Source organism: Erinaceus europaeus, chromosome 13 (assembly GCF_950295315.1).
Source record: "Erinaceus europaeus chromosome 13, mEriEur2.1, whole genome shotgun sequence".
NCBI lineage: Eukaryota > Metazoa > Chordata > Mammalia > Eulipotyphla > Erinaceidae > Erinaceus > Erinaceus europaeus.
Genome location: NC_080174.1, coordinates 67,099,387 through 67,117,120, shown reverse-complemented (window position 1 = coordinate 67,117,120; position 17,734 = coordinate 67,099,387). Strand labels below are relative to the sequence as shown.

Here is a 17,734-nt window from a genome sequence, read left to right as displayed (position 1 = left end):
AAAATAAATAAAATACAAAAAAAATTTAAAAAAAAGAAAATATAAACACCATTCGCATCTTAGGGACGTTGTCATAAACTACAAGTTTATTACTATTTATGGACCCCACTGATCAGAGCGAGGATTGTCTTCCCTCAGTACTGAGCACAGAGGGCGGCAACATCAAACCGCTCCTCTCGACACCACGCACTGTACCCGGCAGCCCAGTAAGAGCATCGCAGCCGCGATAAAACTCACTCAGAGTGGGCGGGCCCTTTTGGCCTCGGAGCGCGGAGCGGGGCGGGTCCGGAAGAGGGGACGGACCTACCTCCGGTTTCCGGTGGAAGACACGGAAGCAAGATGGCCACTACCAAGCGTGTGCTGTACGTGGGTGAGCAACCTCGGATACTAGGGGCATCCTGGGCGAACCAGACCAGAAATGGGTCCGGGAGTGAGGCAGAACTTTTCTCCAGACGCACAGGGTGACGGTACTGTCCAAGGTGGCTGTGTAATTGCATTGCTTTGCATAAGCGTGTGAGCTTTAGATGTAACAACCGTTACAGTTCCCGATTTAATGTAACCATCAGGAACCCCATCACCGGGGCTTGGAGCCTTCGGGCAAAAAGTAAGGGTGTCCAGACCCTCACGCCTATTAATTTCGCAAATACGCACTATAGGATGGTTCAACCCAGACCTTGCCATAAAGAAAGAAGTTCGAGGCTTAGCCAGTTGAAAAAAGTTAAGAGTAACATCTATAGCAATTTGCTGAGCGCTTTGATAGGTATGGGCAGGTGTTTGAAAGAGATGGCATGAAAACTGAGTGCAGAGAGAAATCATTTGCATCTGGAGAGAAGAGAGTAAACTTTCGGGATGCAGTGACGCTGGAGCTGGAGAGTCGGGGTTAAACGAGTTACCGAAGTAGGTGCGAATGTGTGTTGAAAGGAAGCAGCAAGAAGAGAACCCCAGAGGTATGAGAGAATCAACATTTGGGGACAAATGAGTCATTTTATGGAAAATCTAGGGAACTGGAGAAATAAAAGGAAAGATGCTGCAGAAATAGTCGGGGCAGAAATTATGAATTTGTGTACATTGCCAAGCACTTTATCCTTTAGACAGTAGGAACACTGAGGACTTTAGGTGTAATGATAGGATAAAATTCATATGTTCCCAGGAGCATTCAATTTTAGTTTATAGTGTGGAAGAGAGGAAGTTCAGTTAAGCAACTATGAAAGTGGTTCAGAAGTGGAATGGCCAAACTTGACTATGTGAGGTCCTAGGTTCCATCCCCACCCAACACTGTGTGTAGGTAGAGGGAAAGCTCTGTTTCTTTTTCTCATTCTCAATAAATAAAAATAATTGAAGTAATTAAAAACCATTGTAGTAATTCTGAGACTAGGTAGAGGTCTGAAAGAAGGATAAAGAGAGGTATGTGCCTCATAAGTATGAATAAAGGAGCTTAAGTTTTCAAAAAACTTCATGAAAAGATACATTTCCTTGGCAGTTGTAAGTCAAGTGGGCTGCAGGGACTTATCAAGAGAATGGAGAACCTAGACTCAGGAAGCCTTTAACTTCTTTGCAGGTGGTCTTGCAGAGGAGGTGGACGACAAGGTCCTTCATGCTGCTTTTATCCCTTTTGGAGACATTACAGATATTCAGATTCCTCTGGATTATGAAACAGGTGAGACCTCTAGTGTTTCTCATGTGCAGAATCCTGCTAGGAAAATAAAAGTATATATATATATATATACATATATATATTATAAAATATATATATAGTTACACATTTGTTGTTATCACAATACATTCTTATTGCACTTAGTATGTGGAAAAATTCAGGAGGATGCCTCCGTAAGTCAATACGATACTGATATTGATTCTGAAGGAATGTTCTGAGGCATGTGGTTGCCATGAGCTTTAACATACTTTGTTGAGAGTTCAACCTTTTGGGTTTATGGTAAGACAGTTTTTTTCTGGTTTGTTTTTTTTTTTTTCCCTTCAATATAGTAGGAAGGTAGAGTTTGTGTTACATGGAAATCTGACAGTACAAGAAAGAGTGGAGGGGCGGTGATGGCACACCAGGTTAACTGCACATAGCATGAAGCAGAAGGACCCGCACAAGGATCCTAATTCAGGCCCCCAGCTCTCCACCTGCAAGGGGGTCGCTTCACAAGCAGTGAAGCAGATCTGCAGTCGTCTATCTTTATCTTCTCCTCCCCCTCTCAATTTCTCTCTATCCTATCCCCCCCCAAAAAAAATTTTTTTTTTAAATGGCCACAGGAGCAATGGATTTGTAGTGCAGATAACCCTGGAGGGGAAAAAAAAAAAATCTGACAGTACTGCTAGCTGGGAAATACTATGCTTGCACCTTTCCTGGCAGCGAGAGAGAACAGGGAAGCTCAGCCCCAGTTGTGGGGCCTTGGTCTGTATGACCAGATAAGTTTTCCTTCTGTTGATTTCACAGTTATAATTTGATTTCTATTTCGCTTTAGCTGTCGTTTTCAAGATGGGAGTTACAGGCCTGACTCTATCATCAATCTTGTATGTGACTATTAGCAAGGTATTTGTTACCAAGATTATCACTGGGGCGCAGTGCCTGCACAACAGATCCACTGCTCCTTGTGGCCATTCTCTCTCTCTCTCCTTGGCAGTACAAACAGAAATTTAGAGAGAAGGGAGAAGTAGAGAGGGAGGGAGGCACCTTTAGTACTTGTTTCACTGCTTGTGAAGCTAACCCCCTGCAGGTGGGAAGTGGGGGCTTGAATCCAGGTCCTTGCACTTGGGAATGTATATGTTTAACCAGGTGTGCCACTGCCCCCTATTTGATCTATTTTAATATTTATTTATTTATTTATTTTCCCTTTTGTTGCCCTTGTTGTTTTTATTGTTGTAGTTATTATTATTGTTGTTGTTATTGATATCATTGTTGTTGGACCTACCCCAGAGAGAAATGGAGAGGAGGGGAAGACAGAGAGGGGGAGAGAAAGACAGACACCTGCAGACCTGCTTCACCGCCTGTGAAGTGACTCCCCTCAGGTGGGGAGCCAGGGGGTCAAACCAGGATCCTTATTATGCTGGTCCTTGTGCTTCATGCTACGTGTGCCTAACCTGCTGCTCTACTGCCTGACTACCCTATTTATTTATTTTTAAGATTAATTTACAGTGGCTCAAGAGGTGTCTCAGTGGATAAAGTGTTGTACTCTCAAGCATGAGGTCCTCTCTTCAAGCACTGGCATCACACATGACTGACTGATACTCTGATTCTCTCTTCCTCTACCCCCTCACTTACTCTCATAATCAGCTGTATTCATCAGTGAGAGAGAGGAAGGAGAGAGAAAGAACACTGGGGTATCACTGTGGTATATGCATGCTTGGAATCCAACTCAGGATCTCATGCTTTATAAGTCAAGCATGCTAGCCACTGTACCTTCTCCAGCTCCATGCTAGTAAGGTCTTTAAACTCCCAAGACCTGGAATCTTCATCTGTTAAAGAAAAGAGATAAGGTTATATTTATCACCAGTGTTAATTAATTAACACTTGTGCTTGAACTTTCTGGTTAGATCGGTACTTTTCTGAGGATAAAGATTGAACATCCATATCTAGGTCTTAAAATTCATGTTTTCTTGTATAGTTGATGCTCAAAATACAAAATGCATATTTAGAATGAATGGTTGAGGGCTGGGGAGATAATATAATGTTTCTTATGGGCTTTAATGTCCTAGGTTCAGTTGGTCCCCCACACTACCACAAGTCAGCGGCCAGAGCTGAGTACTGCTCTGATTTAAAATTTAAAAAAATAACACAATGAATGACTGATAGGATGAATGATTCAGTTTTTATAATTGCAAAGCATGCAAAGGTTAAGATTTTTAATTATACTCTGGTAGGAAAATTGGATGCTTAAAAATTAAGAATATATTTTATTATTTAGCTGTATCCATTAAAAATCAAGGTTCAGTAATTGAAGTATTTAAACCACGAAGAATGAGAGTCCTTCCTATTGAAATAGTGATTGTACAGAATTCTTTTTTTAATATTTATTTATTTATTTATTCCCTTTTGTTGCCCTTGTTGTTTTATTGTTGTAGTTATTGATGTCATCATTGTTGGATAGGACAGAGAGAAATGGAGAGAAGAGGGAGAGACAGGGGGAAAGAAAGATAGACACCTCCAGACCTGCTTCACCACCTGTGAAGTGACTCCCCTGCAGGTGGGGAGCCGGGGGCTCGAACCAGGATCCTTATGCTGATCCTTGTGCTTTGCGCCACGTGCACTTAACCCGCTGAGCTACAGCCCGACTCCCGTACAGAATTCTTAATGTCTAGATGAGATTGACTTCACTCTTCCTGTGATCTTTTGTTTCATCCCTTTGTTCTATGGTAATTACTGATTTTTTTTTATGCTTCTTTTCTTTCAGAAAAGCACAGAGGATTTGCATTTGTTGAATTTGAATTGGCAGAGGTAAGAAAACTTGGTGTTATTTATGTTTTAGACTTTGGATTATGTTTCTTTTTTAACATTATTACAAAGGGAACTGTTCTCTATTTGGTTAGATTTTAGGACCTCAAACTGGTGCTTTCAGAGAGTTCATTAAGTTGGAAGGAAACTTCCCTCACTTAATGAACTATAGGCTGATTAATGTTACAGATCCACCAAGTCCCATTTCACTTGTTCTGCAGAAGTTCTGTGGTTCTGCTCACTGAACATTCTAGCCTGGCACTTTTTCCTTAGGTGTTTCCCTAGGTACATCGCCGTATCATGAAATCTGACATCAGTCAGAAAGTCCTCTTCCTTAGGCACACAACACACACATACGTACACAGACACTCCAGATACAAAGTATACAGGTAACTTTCTCCTGGGCTTTTTGTTTCTGAGCACTCCACTGCAAACCTAAGTGCATACCTTGTCTTTTCTTGGCAGGATGCTGCAGCAGCTATTGACAACATGGTATGGCTGAAAGTCCTCCTTACTGAAGTTGCCTTTTGGTGGTATAGAGGGTACTTATTGCTTTGCTGAACTTCAGGTGTTACAGGGTTACCTGGGAAAATAAAAACTGTCATGTGAATGTGAAAATATTTACTTTGACTGGATCATTTATAAAATTAGCCCTTCCTCAAATATTCTTCCCCATTTAACAATAATGTAAATGCTAATCATCATGGTTGGCCAGTCTCTCGTTGACTGTCCATGTCTAGATTAATAAATTGCTAGCATAGTGCATATTGATTGCACAGTGGAATTGCATAGTTTGCAGAAGTGGTAGGATTTTATGAAGCATTAGGTTAGGTCATTTAACAGTTGAGAAGACAAATTCAATAAGGATAATGATGTACTGTTAATGCAAATGAATTAAAAATCTTTGAAAAATTCTTGGGAAAAGTGGCAGATCTCTTGAGTATTTGCATCCTCTTTGAGAACCCTGTGATTTATGTATTTTGAAGTACAAGGATGTTACCTACTGTAGATAGATTTTGTTGGGAGCAAATGCTGCAAATTAATTAGTATGGTGAAATCAAAGACATCTTTGTACTTCAGACAGTTCCTTAACTTAAAAATTAAGCTTTAGTTTGGTTAGTTTTAGTTTCATCACAATAAAATCCCAAACTTTTTTTTTCTTTTTGCTTTGAGCTACAAAAAAAATTTTTTTTCTAGTCACTAAGGTCTTGTACATGTGCAGTCCCACAATCCCAGTGGACTTTTGTTTTCCTTTTAATTTTTGATAGAAAAAAGCTAAAAGAGGGAGAGAAAGAAATAGAGGAAAAGGCACCACAGTACCATTCATGTAGCATCACTTGGTGCTGTGTATGGTAGTGGTGCCAGGTGACTTGAACCTGTGTCCTCCTACAAGGCAAGCAAGCTCTCTGCTACCGTCTCGTCAAACTTTTCTCCTAAGAAATTTTGGCTACTATTACTACTTTTAATTTTTGTTGACTTATTGGATAGAGGCAGTCAGAAATCAAGATGGAAGGGGGAGACAGAGAGGAAGAGAGACAGACACCTGCAGCCCTGCTTCACCACTTGTGAAGCTTTCCCTCTGGCAGGTGGAGACCAGGGGCTTGGACCTGGGTCCTTGCACATTGTACCATGTGTACTTAACTAGATGTGCCACCACCTGACCCCCTGCTTTTTTTTTTTTAACGTATTTACTTATTAACATGAGAGAACCAGAGCATGCAATACCAGGAATCAAACTTGGGACCCCATGTTTTTGAGTTCAGCATTTTAGTCATTGTGTCACCCATGTTATGTGATGGATATCCGGACCAGTTATCTTTGAATAAGGTTCTCTTTTATTCCTGTTCCCTGTTGACCCACTCTCCAAACTTAGCTTTTAGAGAGTTCATTTCTTGATGTTGACTTTTAAAGATGGACTTAGGTTCTTAGAGATTTAATTTTTCCTTGAAATTTCAGAGCACTTGAGCCAAAAGGTTGTGGGGTTTTGTTTGTTTGTTTTCTTTTTGTATCACAGGCTTTGGTTACTAGTGAAAGAAAGGAGGCATGTGATGACTCCAGGGAAGAAATCCCCTGGAACCTATAGACTGCTTTGTCCTGGCTGCAGGGCTTGCTGTCAAGGGCTTAGGAATTAAGGGACAACAAATTATGAGTGTGTCTAATATAATGTCAGAAGCAAATAGAAAGCTGTCTGACTGACTCGTAATCTAACAGAGTTTAGCAGCTGGATTTCCAATTTTTCAGAATGAATCCGAGCTCTTTGGCCGTACAATTCGCGTCAATTTAGCAAAACCAATGAGGATTAAGGAAGGCTCTTCCAGACCAGGTGAGTGGGAAAGAGCAACCACAAATTCCCCATCATGTTTTCTGGTTTGACATTAATTGGTTTTTGCTCAGGGCCTTCAACATGTGAAATATGTGCTCTATTACTGAACTAACCTCCTGATAACTTAGATATTTATTTATTCCCTTTTGTTGCCCTTGTTGTTTGATAGTTGTTGTTACTGATGTCGTTGTTGGATAGGACAGAGAGAAATAGAGAGAGGAAGGGAAGACAGCAGGAGAGAAAGATACCTGTAGACCTGCTGAAGCGACTCCCCTGTAGGTGGGGTGCCAGGGGCTCGAACCGGGATTACGCCGGTCCTTGAGCTTTGCGCTATGTACGCGTAACCCACTGTGCTGCTGCCTGACACTCCTTAGTCGTGTTTTTATCTTCTTGGAAGTAAATGCTGAATATCACTCCTGGTAGAAAGGAGTAGAAGCTGGTTCATATTGACAGAAGGTTTGGTCCGCCTTGTGGGGGTGGGTGGATGAAGACTTTGAGCCTCTCAGCAAGCCTGTACCACTTGGTTCCTGGAATAAATACTCCATCAAGGGCTGGGCCAACCAAGACTACTCTTGTTCCTTTGACATTGTCCTTTTACTTAGCGCTGCCAAGAAATGGACTTTTGAGCTGATTTTTTTCAAGGGATACTTTCCTTACCCTTGGGAATTTCAAAGTAGAGTCTTCTGGCTAAGAGGGATACAGTTTAAGTTCTCCTTTCCTAGCCAGATTAGCCAAGTAGCAGTTGATAACTTGAATTTTTTTTTTCTTCCCTTTTTTACCAAAGTACTTCTCAACCTGGGACCTTAGAGCCTCAGGCATGAGAGTCTGTTTGCATAACCATTATGCTGTCACCCCCACGCCACGACAGCTTGAATTTCTTAACATTTCTTTGATTCATTCCTTTCAGTTTGGTCAGATGATGATTGGTTGAAGAAATTTTCTGGAAAAACTCTTGAAGAGAACAAAGAGGAAGAAGGGTCAGAGCCACCCAAAATAGAAACCCAGGAGGTGAGCTTGAAGGCATGTGCTTCCTAAAGAGAGGTGGAACTATTTTGTAAAGTCAACTCTTAGTTCTTTGGGGAAGGTAGATTGATATTACAGAGATGCTTTTGGTGTCTCATTCCTGTGTTCTGCATAGTGAGCTTCTCAGCATAGGCACTGGGGTGTGATTGCCTGCGGTGAGGAAGCATAGTGAATGCCCCTCTTCACTCCTCACCAGCCCGCTCCTCCATTGACATGTTTAGCACCTGCACTCGTGCCCTGACGCAGAGGAGGCAGGACCGGCCTGTGGTGCCTTCCTTTCAGTCCACACAGCATCAAGGCTCTCCCTTCCTAAGACAACTTGCCTTGGCACTTTTCCCTGACCTTCAGCACATGTCTCTAACCATTGTTCCTTGGACTTACCCTCCCCTCCTCACAAGCATTAATCTTTTAGGGATTTTTTTTTTTTCTGAGTTCATGGTATCTATTATCTTCCCCCATTCCATAGTCTCTGCAGCCAGGACAGTAGCACTCATTTTGTGTGTGATTTCATGCAGTCTCACCTATGCTGTTGACTTTCCTGGGTCCTTGCACGGGTCCTTCTGCATAGTCCTGTGCACGCTTAATTGGATGCACCACTGCCCAGCCCCTGCTTAATATATCAAAGTGCTGCTCAGCTCAGGCTACTGGTGGTGCCAGGGACCTCATGCATGCAAGTCCTTTGCACTGTCTCCCTGGCCCAAATATTTGTTGTTTCTGTGATACTGTTGTTAGCAGCAAAAAAGTGATATTCTCAGTACTGAGGATGATACGTCAGCACATGTTTGTTAAACTGAACTATAAAAAAAGTTTAGAACACTTGACTTTTCTCTTTGGAGCAAATATGATTGTGTGTCAAATGTTTCCATATGCTCTACTTAGCCTTATCTACTTGAGGTATACAGGCCCTACATCCTCTGTTGTCCTCTGAGCATTTAGACCTGAGCCAGAGGACTATCTTGCTTCCACTGTAGCCAGCCTGTGGCTAGGCATAGAAGGAGGAGGTTATGTTAAATAAATTGGCTGACTGAACTGTAGTCAAGTGGGTGGGCTTCAGCTGGGGGTTGAATATTGGGAACTGTTTATCAGAAATCAGAAAAATGTCCTGTGGCTGTAGGGAGGAGTGTGATGAGGAAGTGCCTATGGGATGGGGCCCAGCTTAGTGCTGTTCTGTCACTGAATGTCCAGCTGAGCGCTGTGGCCATGACCCCTGCCTCTTGCTGTCCTTGTCCTTGTCCTTGTCCTTGTCCGGGCTTCACTGTCAGCTCCCTGCTCCAGCTTAGGTTTGGGGTATATAGTCAGAAAAAGATTTCTTCTTCCCCTAGGGAGAGCCCACTGCAAAGAAAGCCCGGTCAAACCCTCAGGTGTACATGGACATTAAGATTGGCAACAAACCAGCTGGCCGCATCCAGATCCTTCTACGTTCGGATGTTGTTCCCATGACAGCAGGTGAGGAGGACCACCTGGAAGCTGCTGGCTGAGCGTTGATCATTCCTAAGTGTCCTTTGATTTCCTCCTTGCCCTTTTTTTAGTTGGTGATTAGTAGTGGGTTACAGGATTATAAGATCACAGGGTATATAGCTCCGCACTGCACCCACCACCAAAGATTTGTGTCCCCGCCCTCCCACCTTCCCACCTCCCAAAGATAACCATTGTCATCATTCTCACAAAGACTTAGAAACTGCTCCTGTTTTTTGAAGGCTTATATGTATCAATTCTCTAGATTCCACATATGAGTAAAATAAAACTACTGGTAGTTGTCTTTCATCACTTTTCTTACTTTACTAAGCATAATCACCTTCAGTTCCATCCATTTTCTCCCAAAGAACACAAACAATATTGTCTTTTCTGATTGCAGAGTAGTATTCCATGAAGTATATATCCCCTAACTTCGTTATCTAGTCATCTGTCAATGGGTATTTAGGCCACTTTCACTCTGGCTATTTGTGAATAATGCAGCTATGAAAATATGGGTGCATATGTTCCTTTGAGTTAGCATTTTCACATCCCTTGGATAAATGCCTAGGAAGGTTATTGCTGGATCATAAGGTAATTCCATTTTTATTTGTTTAGAGACTCTCCATACAGTTTTCCAATGACGCTACACTAATTTGCACTCCCACCAACAAAAAATATTTAATTATTAATGAGAGAGACGAGAAGACCACAGCATTATATTTAGTACTAGAGAGAACCCATGGTGAAAGCAAGCAAGGAGTGTGCACTACCTGCCGAACTACCTTCTTGGCCTCTAAACTATTTTCTGAGTTTCAATTTTTTTCTCTTGCTGTTTCTCCTTTGTTGCCATTTTATTCATTCTGAGTATACAGTTCAGTGATTTAATTGTATTTTCAGTGTTATACAGCATCACCACTCTTTTAAAAAAATTAATCACTTCAGGGGCCAGTGTGCAAGGACTCGGGTTCAAGCCCCCAGTCCCCACCTACAGGGGAAGCTTCATAAGCAGTGAAGCAAAAATTATCATTTCAAACTAAAACTATACCCACTAAACAGAGAGTCCCCATTCTCCTCTCCTCTAGCCCCAGAAATCTCTTGATATTACATATATAAGGGGAATTATATAGTAGTTACCCTTTTGTGTTGGCTTATTACACTTAGCACTATGTTTCCAAGGTTTATTCATATTATAGTTTGGATCAGTGCTTTGTTTGATTTTTATGGTTGAATAATATTCTATTCTATGGTGCATTTTGTTTATCCATTCATTTATTTTTTTAATTTATTTTTTATTTAAGAAAGGATAAATTAACAAAACCATAGGGTAGAAGGGGTACAACTCCACACAATTCCCACCACCCAATCTCTATATCCCATCCCCTCCCCTGATAGCTTTCCCATTCTCTGTCCCTCTGGGAGCATGGACCCAGGGTCGCTGTGGGTTGCAGAAGGTGGAAGGTCTGGCTTCTGTAATTGCTTCCTGCTGAATGAACATGGACGTTGACTGGTCGGTCCATACTCCCAGTCTATCCATTCATTTATTAATGGGCATTTGAATATTCTTTCTTTTTTTTTTTTTGCCACCAGGGTCATTGCTGGGGTTTGGTGCCTGCACTACGAATCCACAGCTCTTCTGGCTTTTTTTTTTTTTTTTAATAGGACAGAGAAATTGAGAGGGATGGGGAAGATAGAGAGGGAGAAAGATAGACCCCTGCAGACCTGCTTCACTACTTGTGAAGCCACCCCCCCACTTCAGGTTGGGAGCCAGGGGCTCGAACTGGGATTCTTGTGCTGGTCATTGTGCTTCATAGTATGTTCACTTAGCCTGGAGTGCCACTGCCCAGCCCCACTTGAATATTATTTCTACTTCAATTCTTGTTTTCCAATTTTTTGTGTATATACCTAACAATAGGAACTCTGGGTGATATGGTAACTCTATAGTTAGCTTTTTGAGGTACTGCCAAACTATCTCCTGTTGAAACCATACCAATTCCTATTCCTATTAGCCATGTATGAAATTTCTAGTTCCTCCATGTCCTCACCAATATCTATTGTTTTCTGTTTATTTTAACTATTCTAGTAGGTGTGAAGTAGTATCTTACAGTTTTGGTTTGCATTTCTATAACAACTAATGATGTTAAGCATCTTTTTTGTCTGTTTATTTATGTTTTTTGTCATCACTGGGGTTCCACCACTCTAGGCTAACTTTTTCAGCTAGACAGAGGGAAAGACCACAGCACTGAAGCTTCCTTTAGTATCATGGAGGCGGGCCTCAAACCTGGGTTATGTTATAAAGCAAGTGCACAATTCAGTGAGACATCTTGCTAACAACTAGGGATTTTTTTGTGTGCTTTGACCATTTGTATATTTTCTTTGGATACATGTTTGGTCTTTGGCCTGTTTGGTCTTTGGCCTGTTTTTTTTTATTTTTTTTTATTTCTTTATTGGGGAATTAATGTTTTACATTCAACAGTAAATACAATAGTTTGTACATGCATAACATTCCCCAGTTTCCCATATAACAATACAACCCCCACTAGGTCCTCTGTCATCCTTCTTGGACCTATATTCTCCCTGCCCACCCACCCCAGAGTCTTTTACTTTGGTGCAGTATGCCAATTCCAGTTCAGGTTCTACTTGGTTTTTTTTTTTTTTTTTTTTTTCTGATCTTGTTTTTCAACTTTTGCCTGAGAGTGAGATCATCCCATATTCATCCTTCTGTTTTTGACAGGGCTGTTTGTGTTTTTGTTGTGGACTTGTAGGAATTCATTATATTTCTAGATATTATACCTTCATCAGCTATGATTTTCAAATTAAACATTTACTGATAAGAGAGAACCAGAGCATTGCTTTGGCACATATGATGCCAGGGATTAAACTCAGGGCTTCATGCTTAGAAGCACAGTACTTTATCCACTGTACCACTGCCTGAGCTGCATATTTCTTCCCATTCACAAAGTTGTCTTTTCAGCCTGTTACGTGTGTTCTCTGATGGGCTGGAGTGATAGATCACCAGGTGGGGTGTGTGCCTTGTCATATGTACAGCCCAAGTTTGAAACCAGATGAGAGGTGTTGTGACCCCCGAGCATGTTCTAGTGCTGTTGTGTCTCCTACTCTATCTGAATGAAAAAGTAGTCAGAGTGGTGGAACCACACAAGCGTGACACCAACTGTGGGGGAAGTGTTGAGGGGGAGAGAAAGAATACTGTGATATACAAAAGGTTTTGTGTTTAAATCTAATTCACCTATTTATTTTCTTGTTGCCCATTCTGTTAGAGTCATATTTAAGAAACCATTGCCAAATCCAAAGTCACAAAGATCTGTTCCTGTATTTTTTTTCCCCCTAAGATCTTATTTTGTAGTTTTATTTTAAAAATAGTGTGATTGTCAATTTAGTGTGGAATAAAACTAGGATACTGCCGGTCCCAGTTCGGGGTGCCAGATGCCGGTCTAGCTTCACGGGCTGGAGAGAGACGACCAGGAATTCATGGCTGAGCTGAGATGCAGTTCAATCTTTATTGACGAGTGGGGATGCAGTGCAAGCTAGCTATCTCTAATCACAATCCTGTCCTATATGTATCTCCTAAGGCGGAAATGTCAGGAAGAGGAAGTACGTAGGATAGGGGGTGTGGAGAAGGGAAAAGCGCGTGAACCAGTGGGGATTAAACCAGTGCGAACAAAACAATTATTATGTAAATAGACCACAAGCAATGCAACAGAAGGGGTCTTAGAAGCAGAATTTAGAAGCAGACCAACAGGAGTGTGGGATGAACAGAAACCTATATCGTACAGGCATTTTCAAAAGAACTGGCACAAGACATGGAGGAACAAGTAAGAGAGCAGCAAGAACCTGTGATGCCAAGGGGAGGCCTCAGGGGCATTTCCTGCCTCAAAGAGCAGGGCCTATCAGGATACGTGTATTTACTTCTTTAATAGGAATCCCCAGTAGCTGATTTTGCAAAGATTGAAAATGGAAGCATTAAACTAATGAGATTTAATAAATGAGAAAATACAAACATTGACCAAATAAAGGTTTTTATAGTCTGGTTAAAGGAAGGCTTTGTTTCTCTTTGTTTTTAACCAGAGCCCTTTTCCTTTCTCACCTCTAGAGAATTTCCGCTGCCTGTGCACCCATGAGAAGGGCTTTGGCTTCAAGGGCAGCAGCTTCCACCGCATCATCCCCCAGTTCATGTGCCAGGGCGGTGACTTCACCAACCACAATGGCACGGGGGGCAAGTCCATCTATGGGAAGAAGTTTGATGACGAAAATTTCATCCTCAAACACACAGGACCAGGTGCCAGATAGGGGAGGGAGGCTGTGCTGGGTGGAATGACAGGTGTGGTTCTGGCTGAGGGGCTGGAGAGGGGAGGAGACTCAGCTGATGGACAGAGAAGCGTTCAGCTCAACTAGAGTACAGTGAACTCACTTCCATTCAGAAATTGTCCCTCCTGTTACTGTCCACGTGCCCTAGGAGCCTGGCTTAGATTCTGCAATCTGCCATTATAAACTGTCTCTTACCTTCAGCCTCTGTGCTCCCTTCTGTCAGTTTTTCCAGTAAAATGTTTCAGTGGTTGATCTCCCAACAGCTAGAGGAAAACACTGAACTAAACTGAATGATACACTTGAAATTTATGGTACCAGTTCTCTGAGGCCCGTGGTAGCCTTATTAGCTTTCCCTCATTAATGTTTAATTTCAGTCAAAGATGAGAAGTGTCTCTCTTTCCAAAACCTCCACACCAGCCTCCTCTTCAGCTGATGCTAAATATCCTGCTCATTCTGACTTCTCTCACTGTGTAGAGGGTGAGGACAACTTCTTTGCTCATGGCCTGGGCCCCATCCCTTCTGCCTTCTTAGGAACTTGGTTTCTGCACTTGTCCCCAGCTGCCTTGTATAATCCATTTCTCTGCTTCTTAGATCACCCCATCAGCTTAAAAGCATACAGGATCAGTTTTTCAATTTTTTTTTTCACCCATCAGGACTTTGCAGGGGTTTGTACTACTACTCCTGGTGGGATCTCTGTTTTCCCACCCCCTCCTTTTTTTTTTTCTCTCTCTCTCTGATTTTGTTTTAGTCTTACTTCCCACCAGGTTGAGTCTCCAAATATGTGTGTGTATGATTATAGCGGGTTACAGAGACTTATAGGGTATAGTTCCACACTACACCTACCACCAGAGCTGTGTTCCCACCTCTCAAACATGACTACCAAAGTTTTCAAAAGTCTCAGAAACAGTTTGCTTGCTTTTGGCTTTTGCAACTTTATGTGTATCAGTTTTTCTAGACTTCACATATGAATGAAACCATCCAGTAGTTGTCCTTTGTGTCTTGACTTATTTCACTAAGGATAATCATTCCAGTTCCATCTATTTTGTCCCAAAGGACATATTATTATTATTATTATTATTATTATTATTATTATTATTATTACTGCTTAATAATAGTCATTGGAATATATGTCCCATGGCTTCTTTATCCATCCATCTGTTGATGGGCAGTTGGGTTGTTTTCACTCTTGGCCATTGTGAATATGCTGCTATGAATATGGGTGTACATGTGGCCCTTTGGATAAGTGTATGTCCTTTGTGTAAATGCACAGGAATGGTATTGCTGTGTCATGTGGTAATTCCATTTTTTAAAACCAGAATTTTATTATTATTTATTTATTGTAGAGAGAGCCAGAAATTGAGAGGGGGGAGATATAGAGGGATAGAGATACCTGCAACACTACTTCACCATTCATGAAACTTTGCCCCTGCCAGTGGGGACCAGGGGCTTGAACCTGGGTCCTTGCACACTGTAATGTGTGTATTCGGCCAGGTGCACCACTACCCGGCCCCAGTAACTTCACTTTTATTTAAAGACTCTCCATACAATTTCCCAAAGGGGCTGCACCAGTTTACACTCCCAGTTTACTACCAGCAATTGAGAGGGTCGGGGGAGATAGAGAGAAAGAGAGACACCTGCCGCACTGCTTCGCCATTTGCAAAGCATTTCCCCTACAGATTAGGACTGGGGCCTCGAAGCTAGGTCCTTGCGCATTGTAATGTAATGTGTGTGTTCAACCAGGTGCACCACCACCAGGCCCCTTGTACTATTTTTTTTTCCTCCAGAGTTATCACTGGGGCTTGGTGTCTGCACTATGAATCCACTACTGGCCGTTTTTTTTTGTTGTTGTTGTTGTTGTTTACTTTTATTGGATAGGACAGAAAGAGATTGAGAGAGGAGGAGATAGAGAGGGAGAAAGACAGAAAGGAAAACAGAGAGGAAAGACATCATAGCACTGCTTCACCTCTCATGGAGCTTCCCCTTGCGCATGGTGTTCTGCTGAGGTGCCAGAGGCTCAAACCCAGGCCCTCAAGCATGACAAACTATTACCAGGCTGGGGGGTGGGGGTGGGGGGGACATCATTTGACTCATGCTTCCCATCCCACTTCATTTTTAGGCAAAATTCCTTGAAAAGGTATTGACTCCCTACCTCCCATTCTCTGTATTCTCTCAATCAGATGTCTAGCCCCATCTTTCCACTGAAGTCATCTGACTATAGATGTAACAGGTGGGCTGAGGGGTAGTAGCTTACGAGGTAGGGCATGTACCATGCATACAGCCTAGGTTCAAGGCCACAGCACCAGGGAAGCTCTGATGCTGTGATATCTCTCCTCTTTGTCTCTCTCTGAGATAGCCAAGAGCAGTGAAATTGCACTTCTGAGACCCAGCTCTGCAAAAATAAAAGGTGTCACCAGCCTCCATCTTATCAACAGCCCTTCCTGGCCCCTCACCTCCAGCAGCCTTTGCACTGCTCCGTCTACTATGCAGATATCCTCTGGGGACTGACATCGTCTGAATGCCAGGAGTCAAGTTGGCAGAGTTGACATGTTCTCTTTCTCCAGGCCTGCTTTCCATGGCCAACTCTGGGCCAAATACTAATGGCTCCCAGTTCTTTCTGACATGTGACAAGACAGATTGGCTGGATGGCAAGCACGTAGTGTTTGGAGAGGTCACAGAAGGCTTGGACGTCTTGCGGCAGATTGAGGTGAGCAGTCTCCTGGGCCCTTGGCACACAGTGCTGTGGGAGGTCTGGTGGGGTGGGGAATGTGGGGAGGAGAGGGGAAGAGGATCCTGGAGCACTTCCAGGAGAACTATTTCTGCTCAGCTTGAGCCGCTCTTTACTCTGTAGCCATCAGTATCTTCTGTTCCTCTCTCACAGGCCCAGGGCAGCAAGGACGGAAAACCAAAGCAGAAAGTGCTCATTGCTGACTGTGGGGAGTACGTGTGAGACAGCTCCTTGTCTGCACTTCTCCTATATATTGAGCTGTCATCCCAGGGAACCAGCACTTGACAGCAGACATGTATGTCATTGGTGGCAGCAGGCATGTATGTCCTGCCCCTTTCTTGAGGTCAGCTTGGAGCAGCTCCTCTGCAAGCAAGGCCTGGGCTTCCTCAGACACAGGCTATGCCCTGCCTGCCCCCTTGTGGATGGCTATATGTGACCGTTTCCAGGTCTTTGCTTCCAGGGCCTCTCCTGGGCCTGCCAGTGTAGCTCCTGGACGTTTCTTCTGGTGAAATAAATTCTAGTTCTTATACCACTGCTTCTAGCAAGTTCCTGGGAGTTGTCAGAAATTGTACCTGTAGCTAAAAAGCCCTTCTGAGAAAAATTGACAAAGACATAGGGCATAATAGCTTCTTCACAGCTTTTTAAATTCTTGTATGGGTTCCCTGAAATGCTAGTTGATGTATCAAGTTGGATACCCCTGTGAAGCCATTGTCAGGATAGTGGAAATCACACATAGTGAAGACATTCCTGTGTTCTGCCTTTACTCCTGCTGGCCGGTCTTGTAACTAGCAAGTATACTTATTTATCAGCCTCAGTGATTTGTGTTGATTTGTTCACTTTTACCCAACATACTTTCTCTAAGATATTTATATCTCAAAGTGCCTTCTCCATACCAGGTTTTATACTCACTTTCAGGAGATATAGAAGGCCAGTAAACCGTATGGGCCTGAACTAACACTACCTGTTGCTCTTTTTTTTTTTTTTTTTTTTCTGTTGCTCATTTTTTAAATAAAGTTTTGTTGGAACATAGCCATATCCATTTGTTTATGGTCTCTTTGCTTCCTCACTGCAGGGGCAGAGTCGAGTAATTGGCAAGACACTTATTTGGTTCCTTTGTTAGACTTCCCTGGAAAAACAGAGCCAGTAGATTCTCCAAAGAACCTCTCTCTAGATAGAAAGATGTGATTTAAGGGATTGATTCTGTGAATCTAATCTTAATTATAATAATAATCCAGTCCTAATACTACCTGCATGGTGCATTCCTCACAGTTGAGTGTACATCAGCCCTCCAAGAAAGGGTAATGGGACCTGCTTCCCCCCCCCTTTTGTTGCCCTTGTTGCAGCCTTGTTGTGGTTATTATTGTTGTTGATGTCGTTGTTGGATAGGACAGAGAGAAATGGAGAGAGGAGGGGGAGAGAAAGACAGACACCTGCAGACCTGCTTCAGTGC

General features: G+C 42.6%; 1 protein-coding gene across 6 annotated transcripts; it reads left to right on the top strand.

The window, feature by feature from the left end:
- The first annotated feature begins 250 nt into the window (after nucleotides 1-250).
- Nucleotides 251-16,813, top strand: PPIE (peptidylprolyl isomerase E). 6 transcript variants are annotated; one of them, XM_007527087.3, is made up of 10 exons: nucleotides 251-370; nucleotides 1,559-1,657; nucleotides 4,395-4,438; nucleotides 4,901-4,927; nucleotides 6,677-6,758; nucleotides 7,666-7,766; nucleotides 9,104-9,227; nucleotides 13,345-13,530; nucleotides 16,121-16,263; nucleotides 16,438-16,813. In XM_007527087.3, exons 1-10 carry the CDS (start codon nucleotides 340-342, stop codon nucleotides 16,504-16,506), a joined length of 906 nt encoding a protein of 301 aa, XP_007527149.1. In that variant the 5' UTR covers nucleotides 251-339; the 3' UTR covers nucleotides 16,507-16,813. The 6 variants fall into 6 exon arrangements, with proteins under 6 accessions (XP_007527149.1, XP_060062149.1, XP_060062153.1 ...); XM_060206166.1 differs by having other exon boundaries at nucleotides 330-467; XM_060206170.1 differs by having other exon boundaries at nucleotides 343-362.
- Nucleotides 16,814-17,734: the final 921 nt, after the last annotated feature.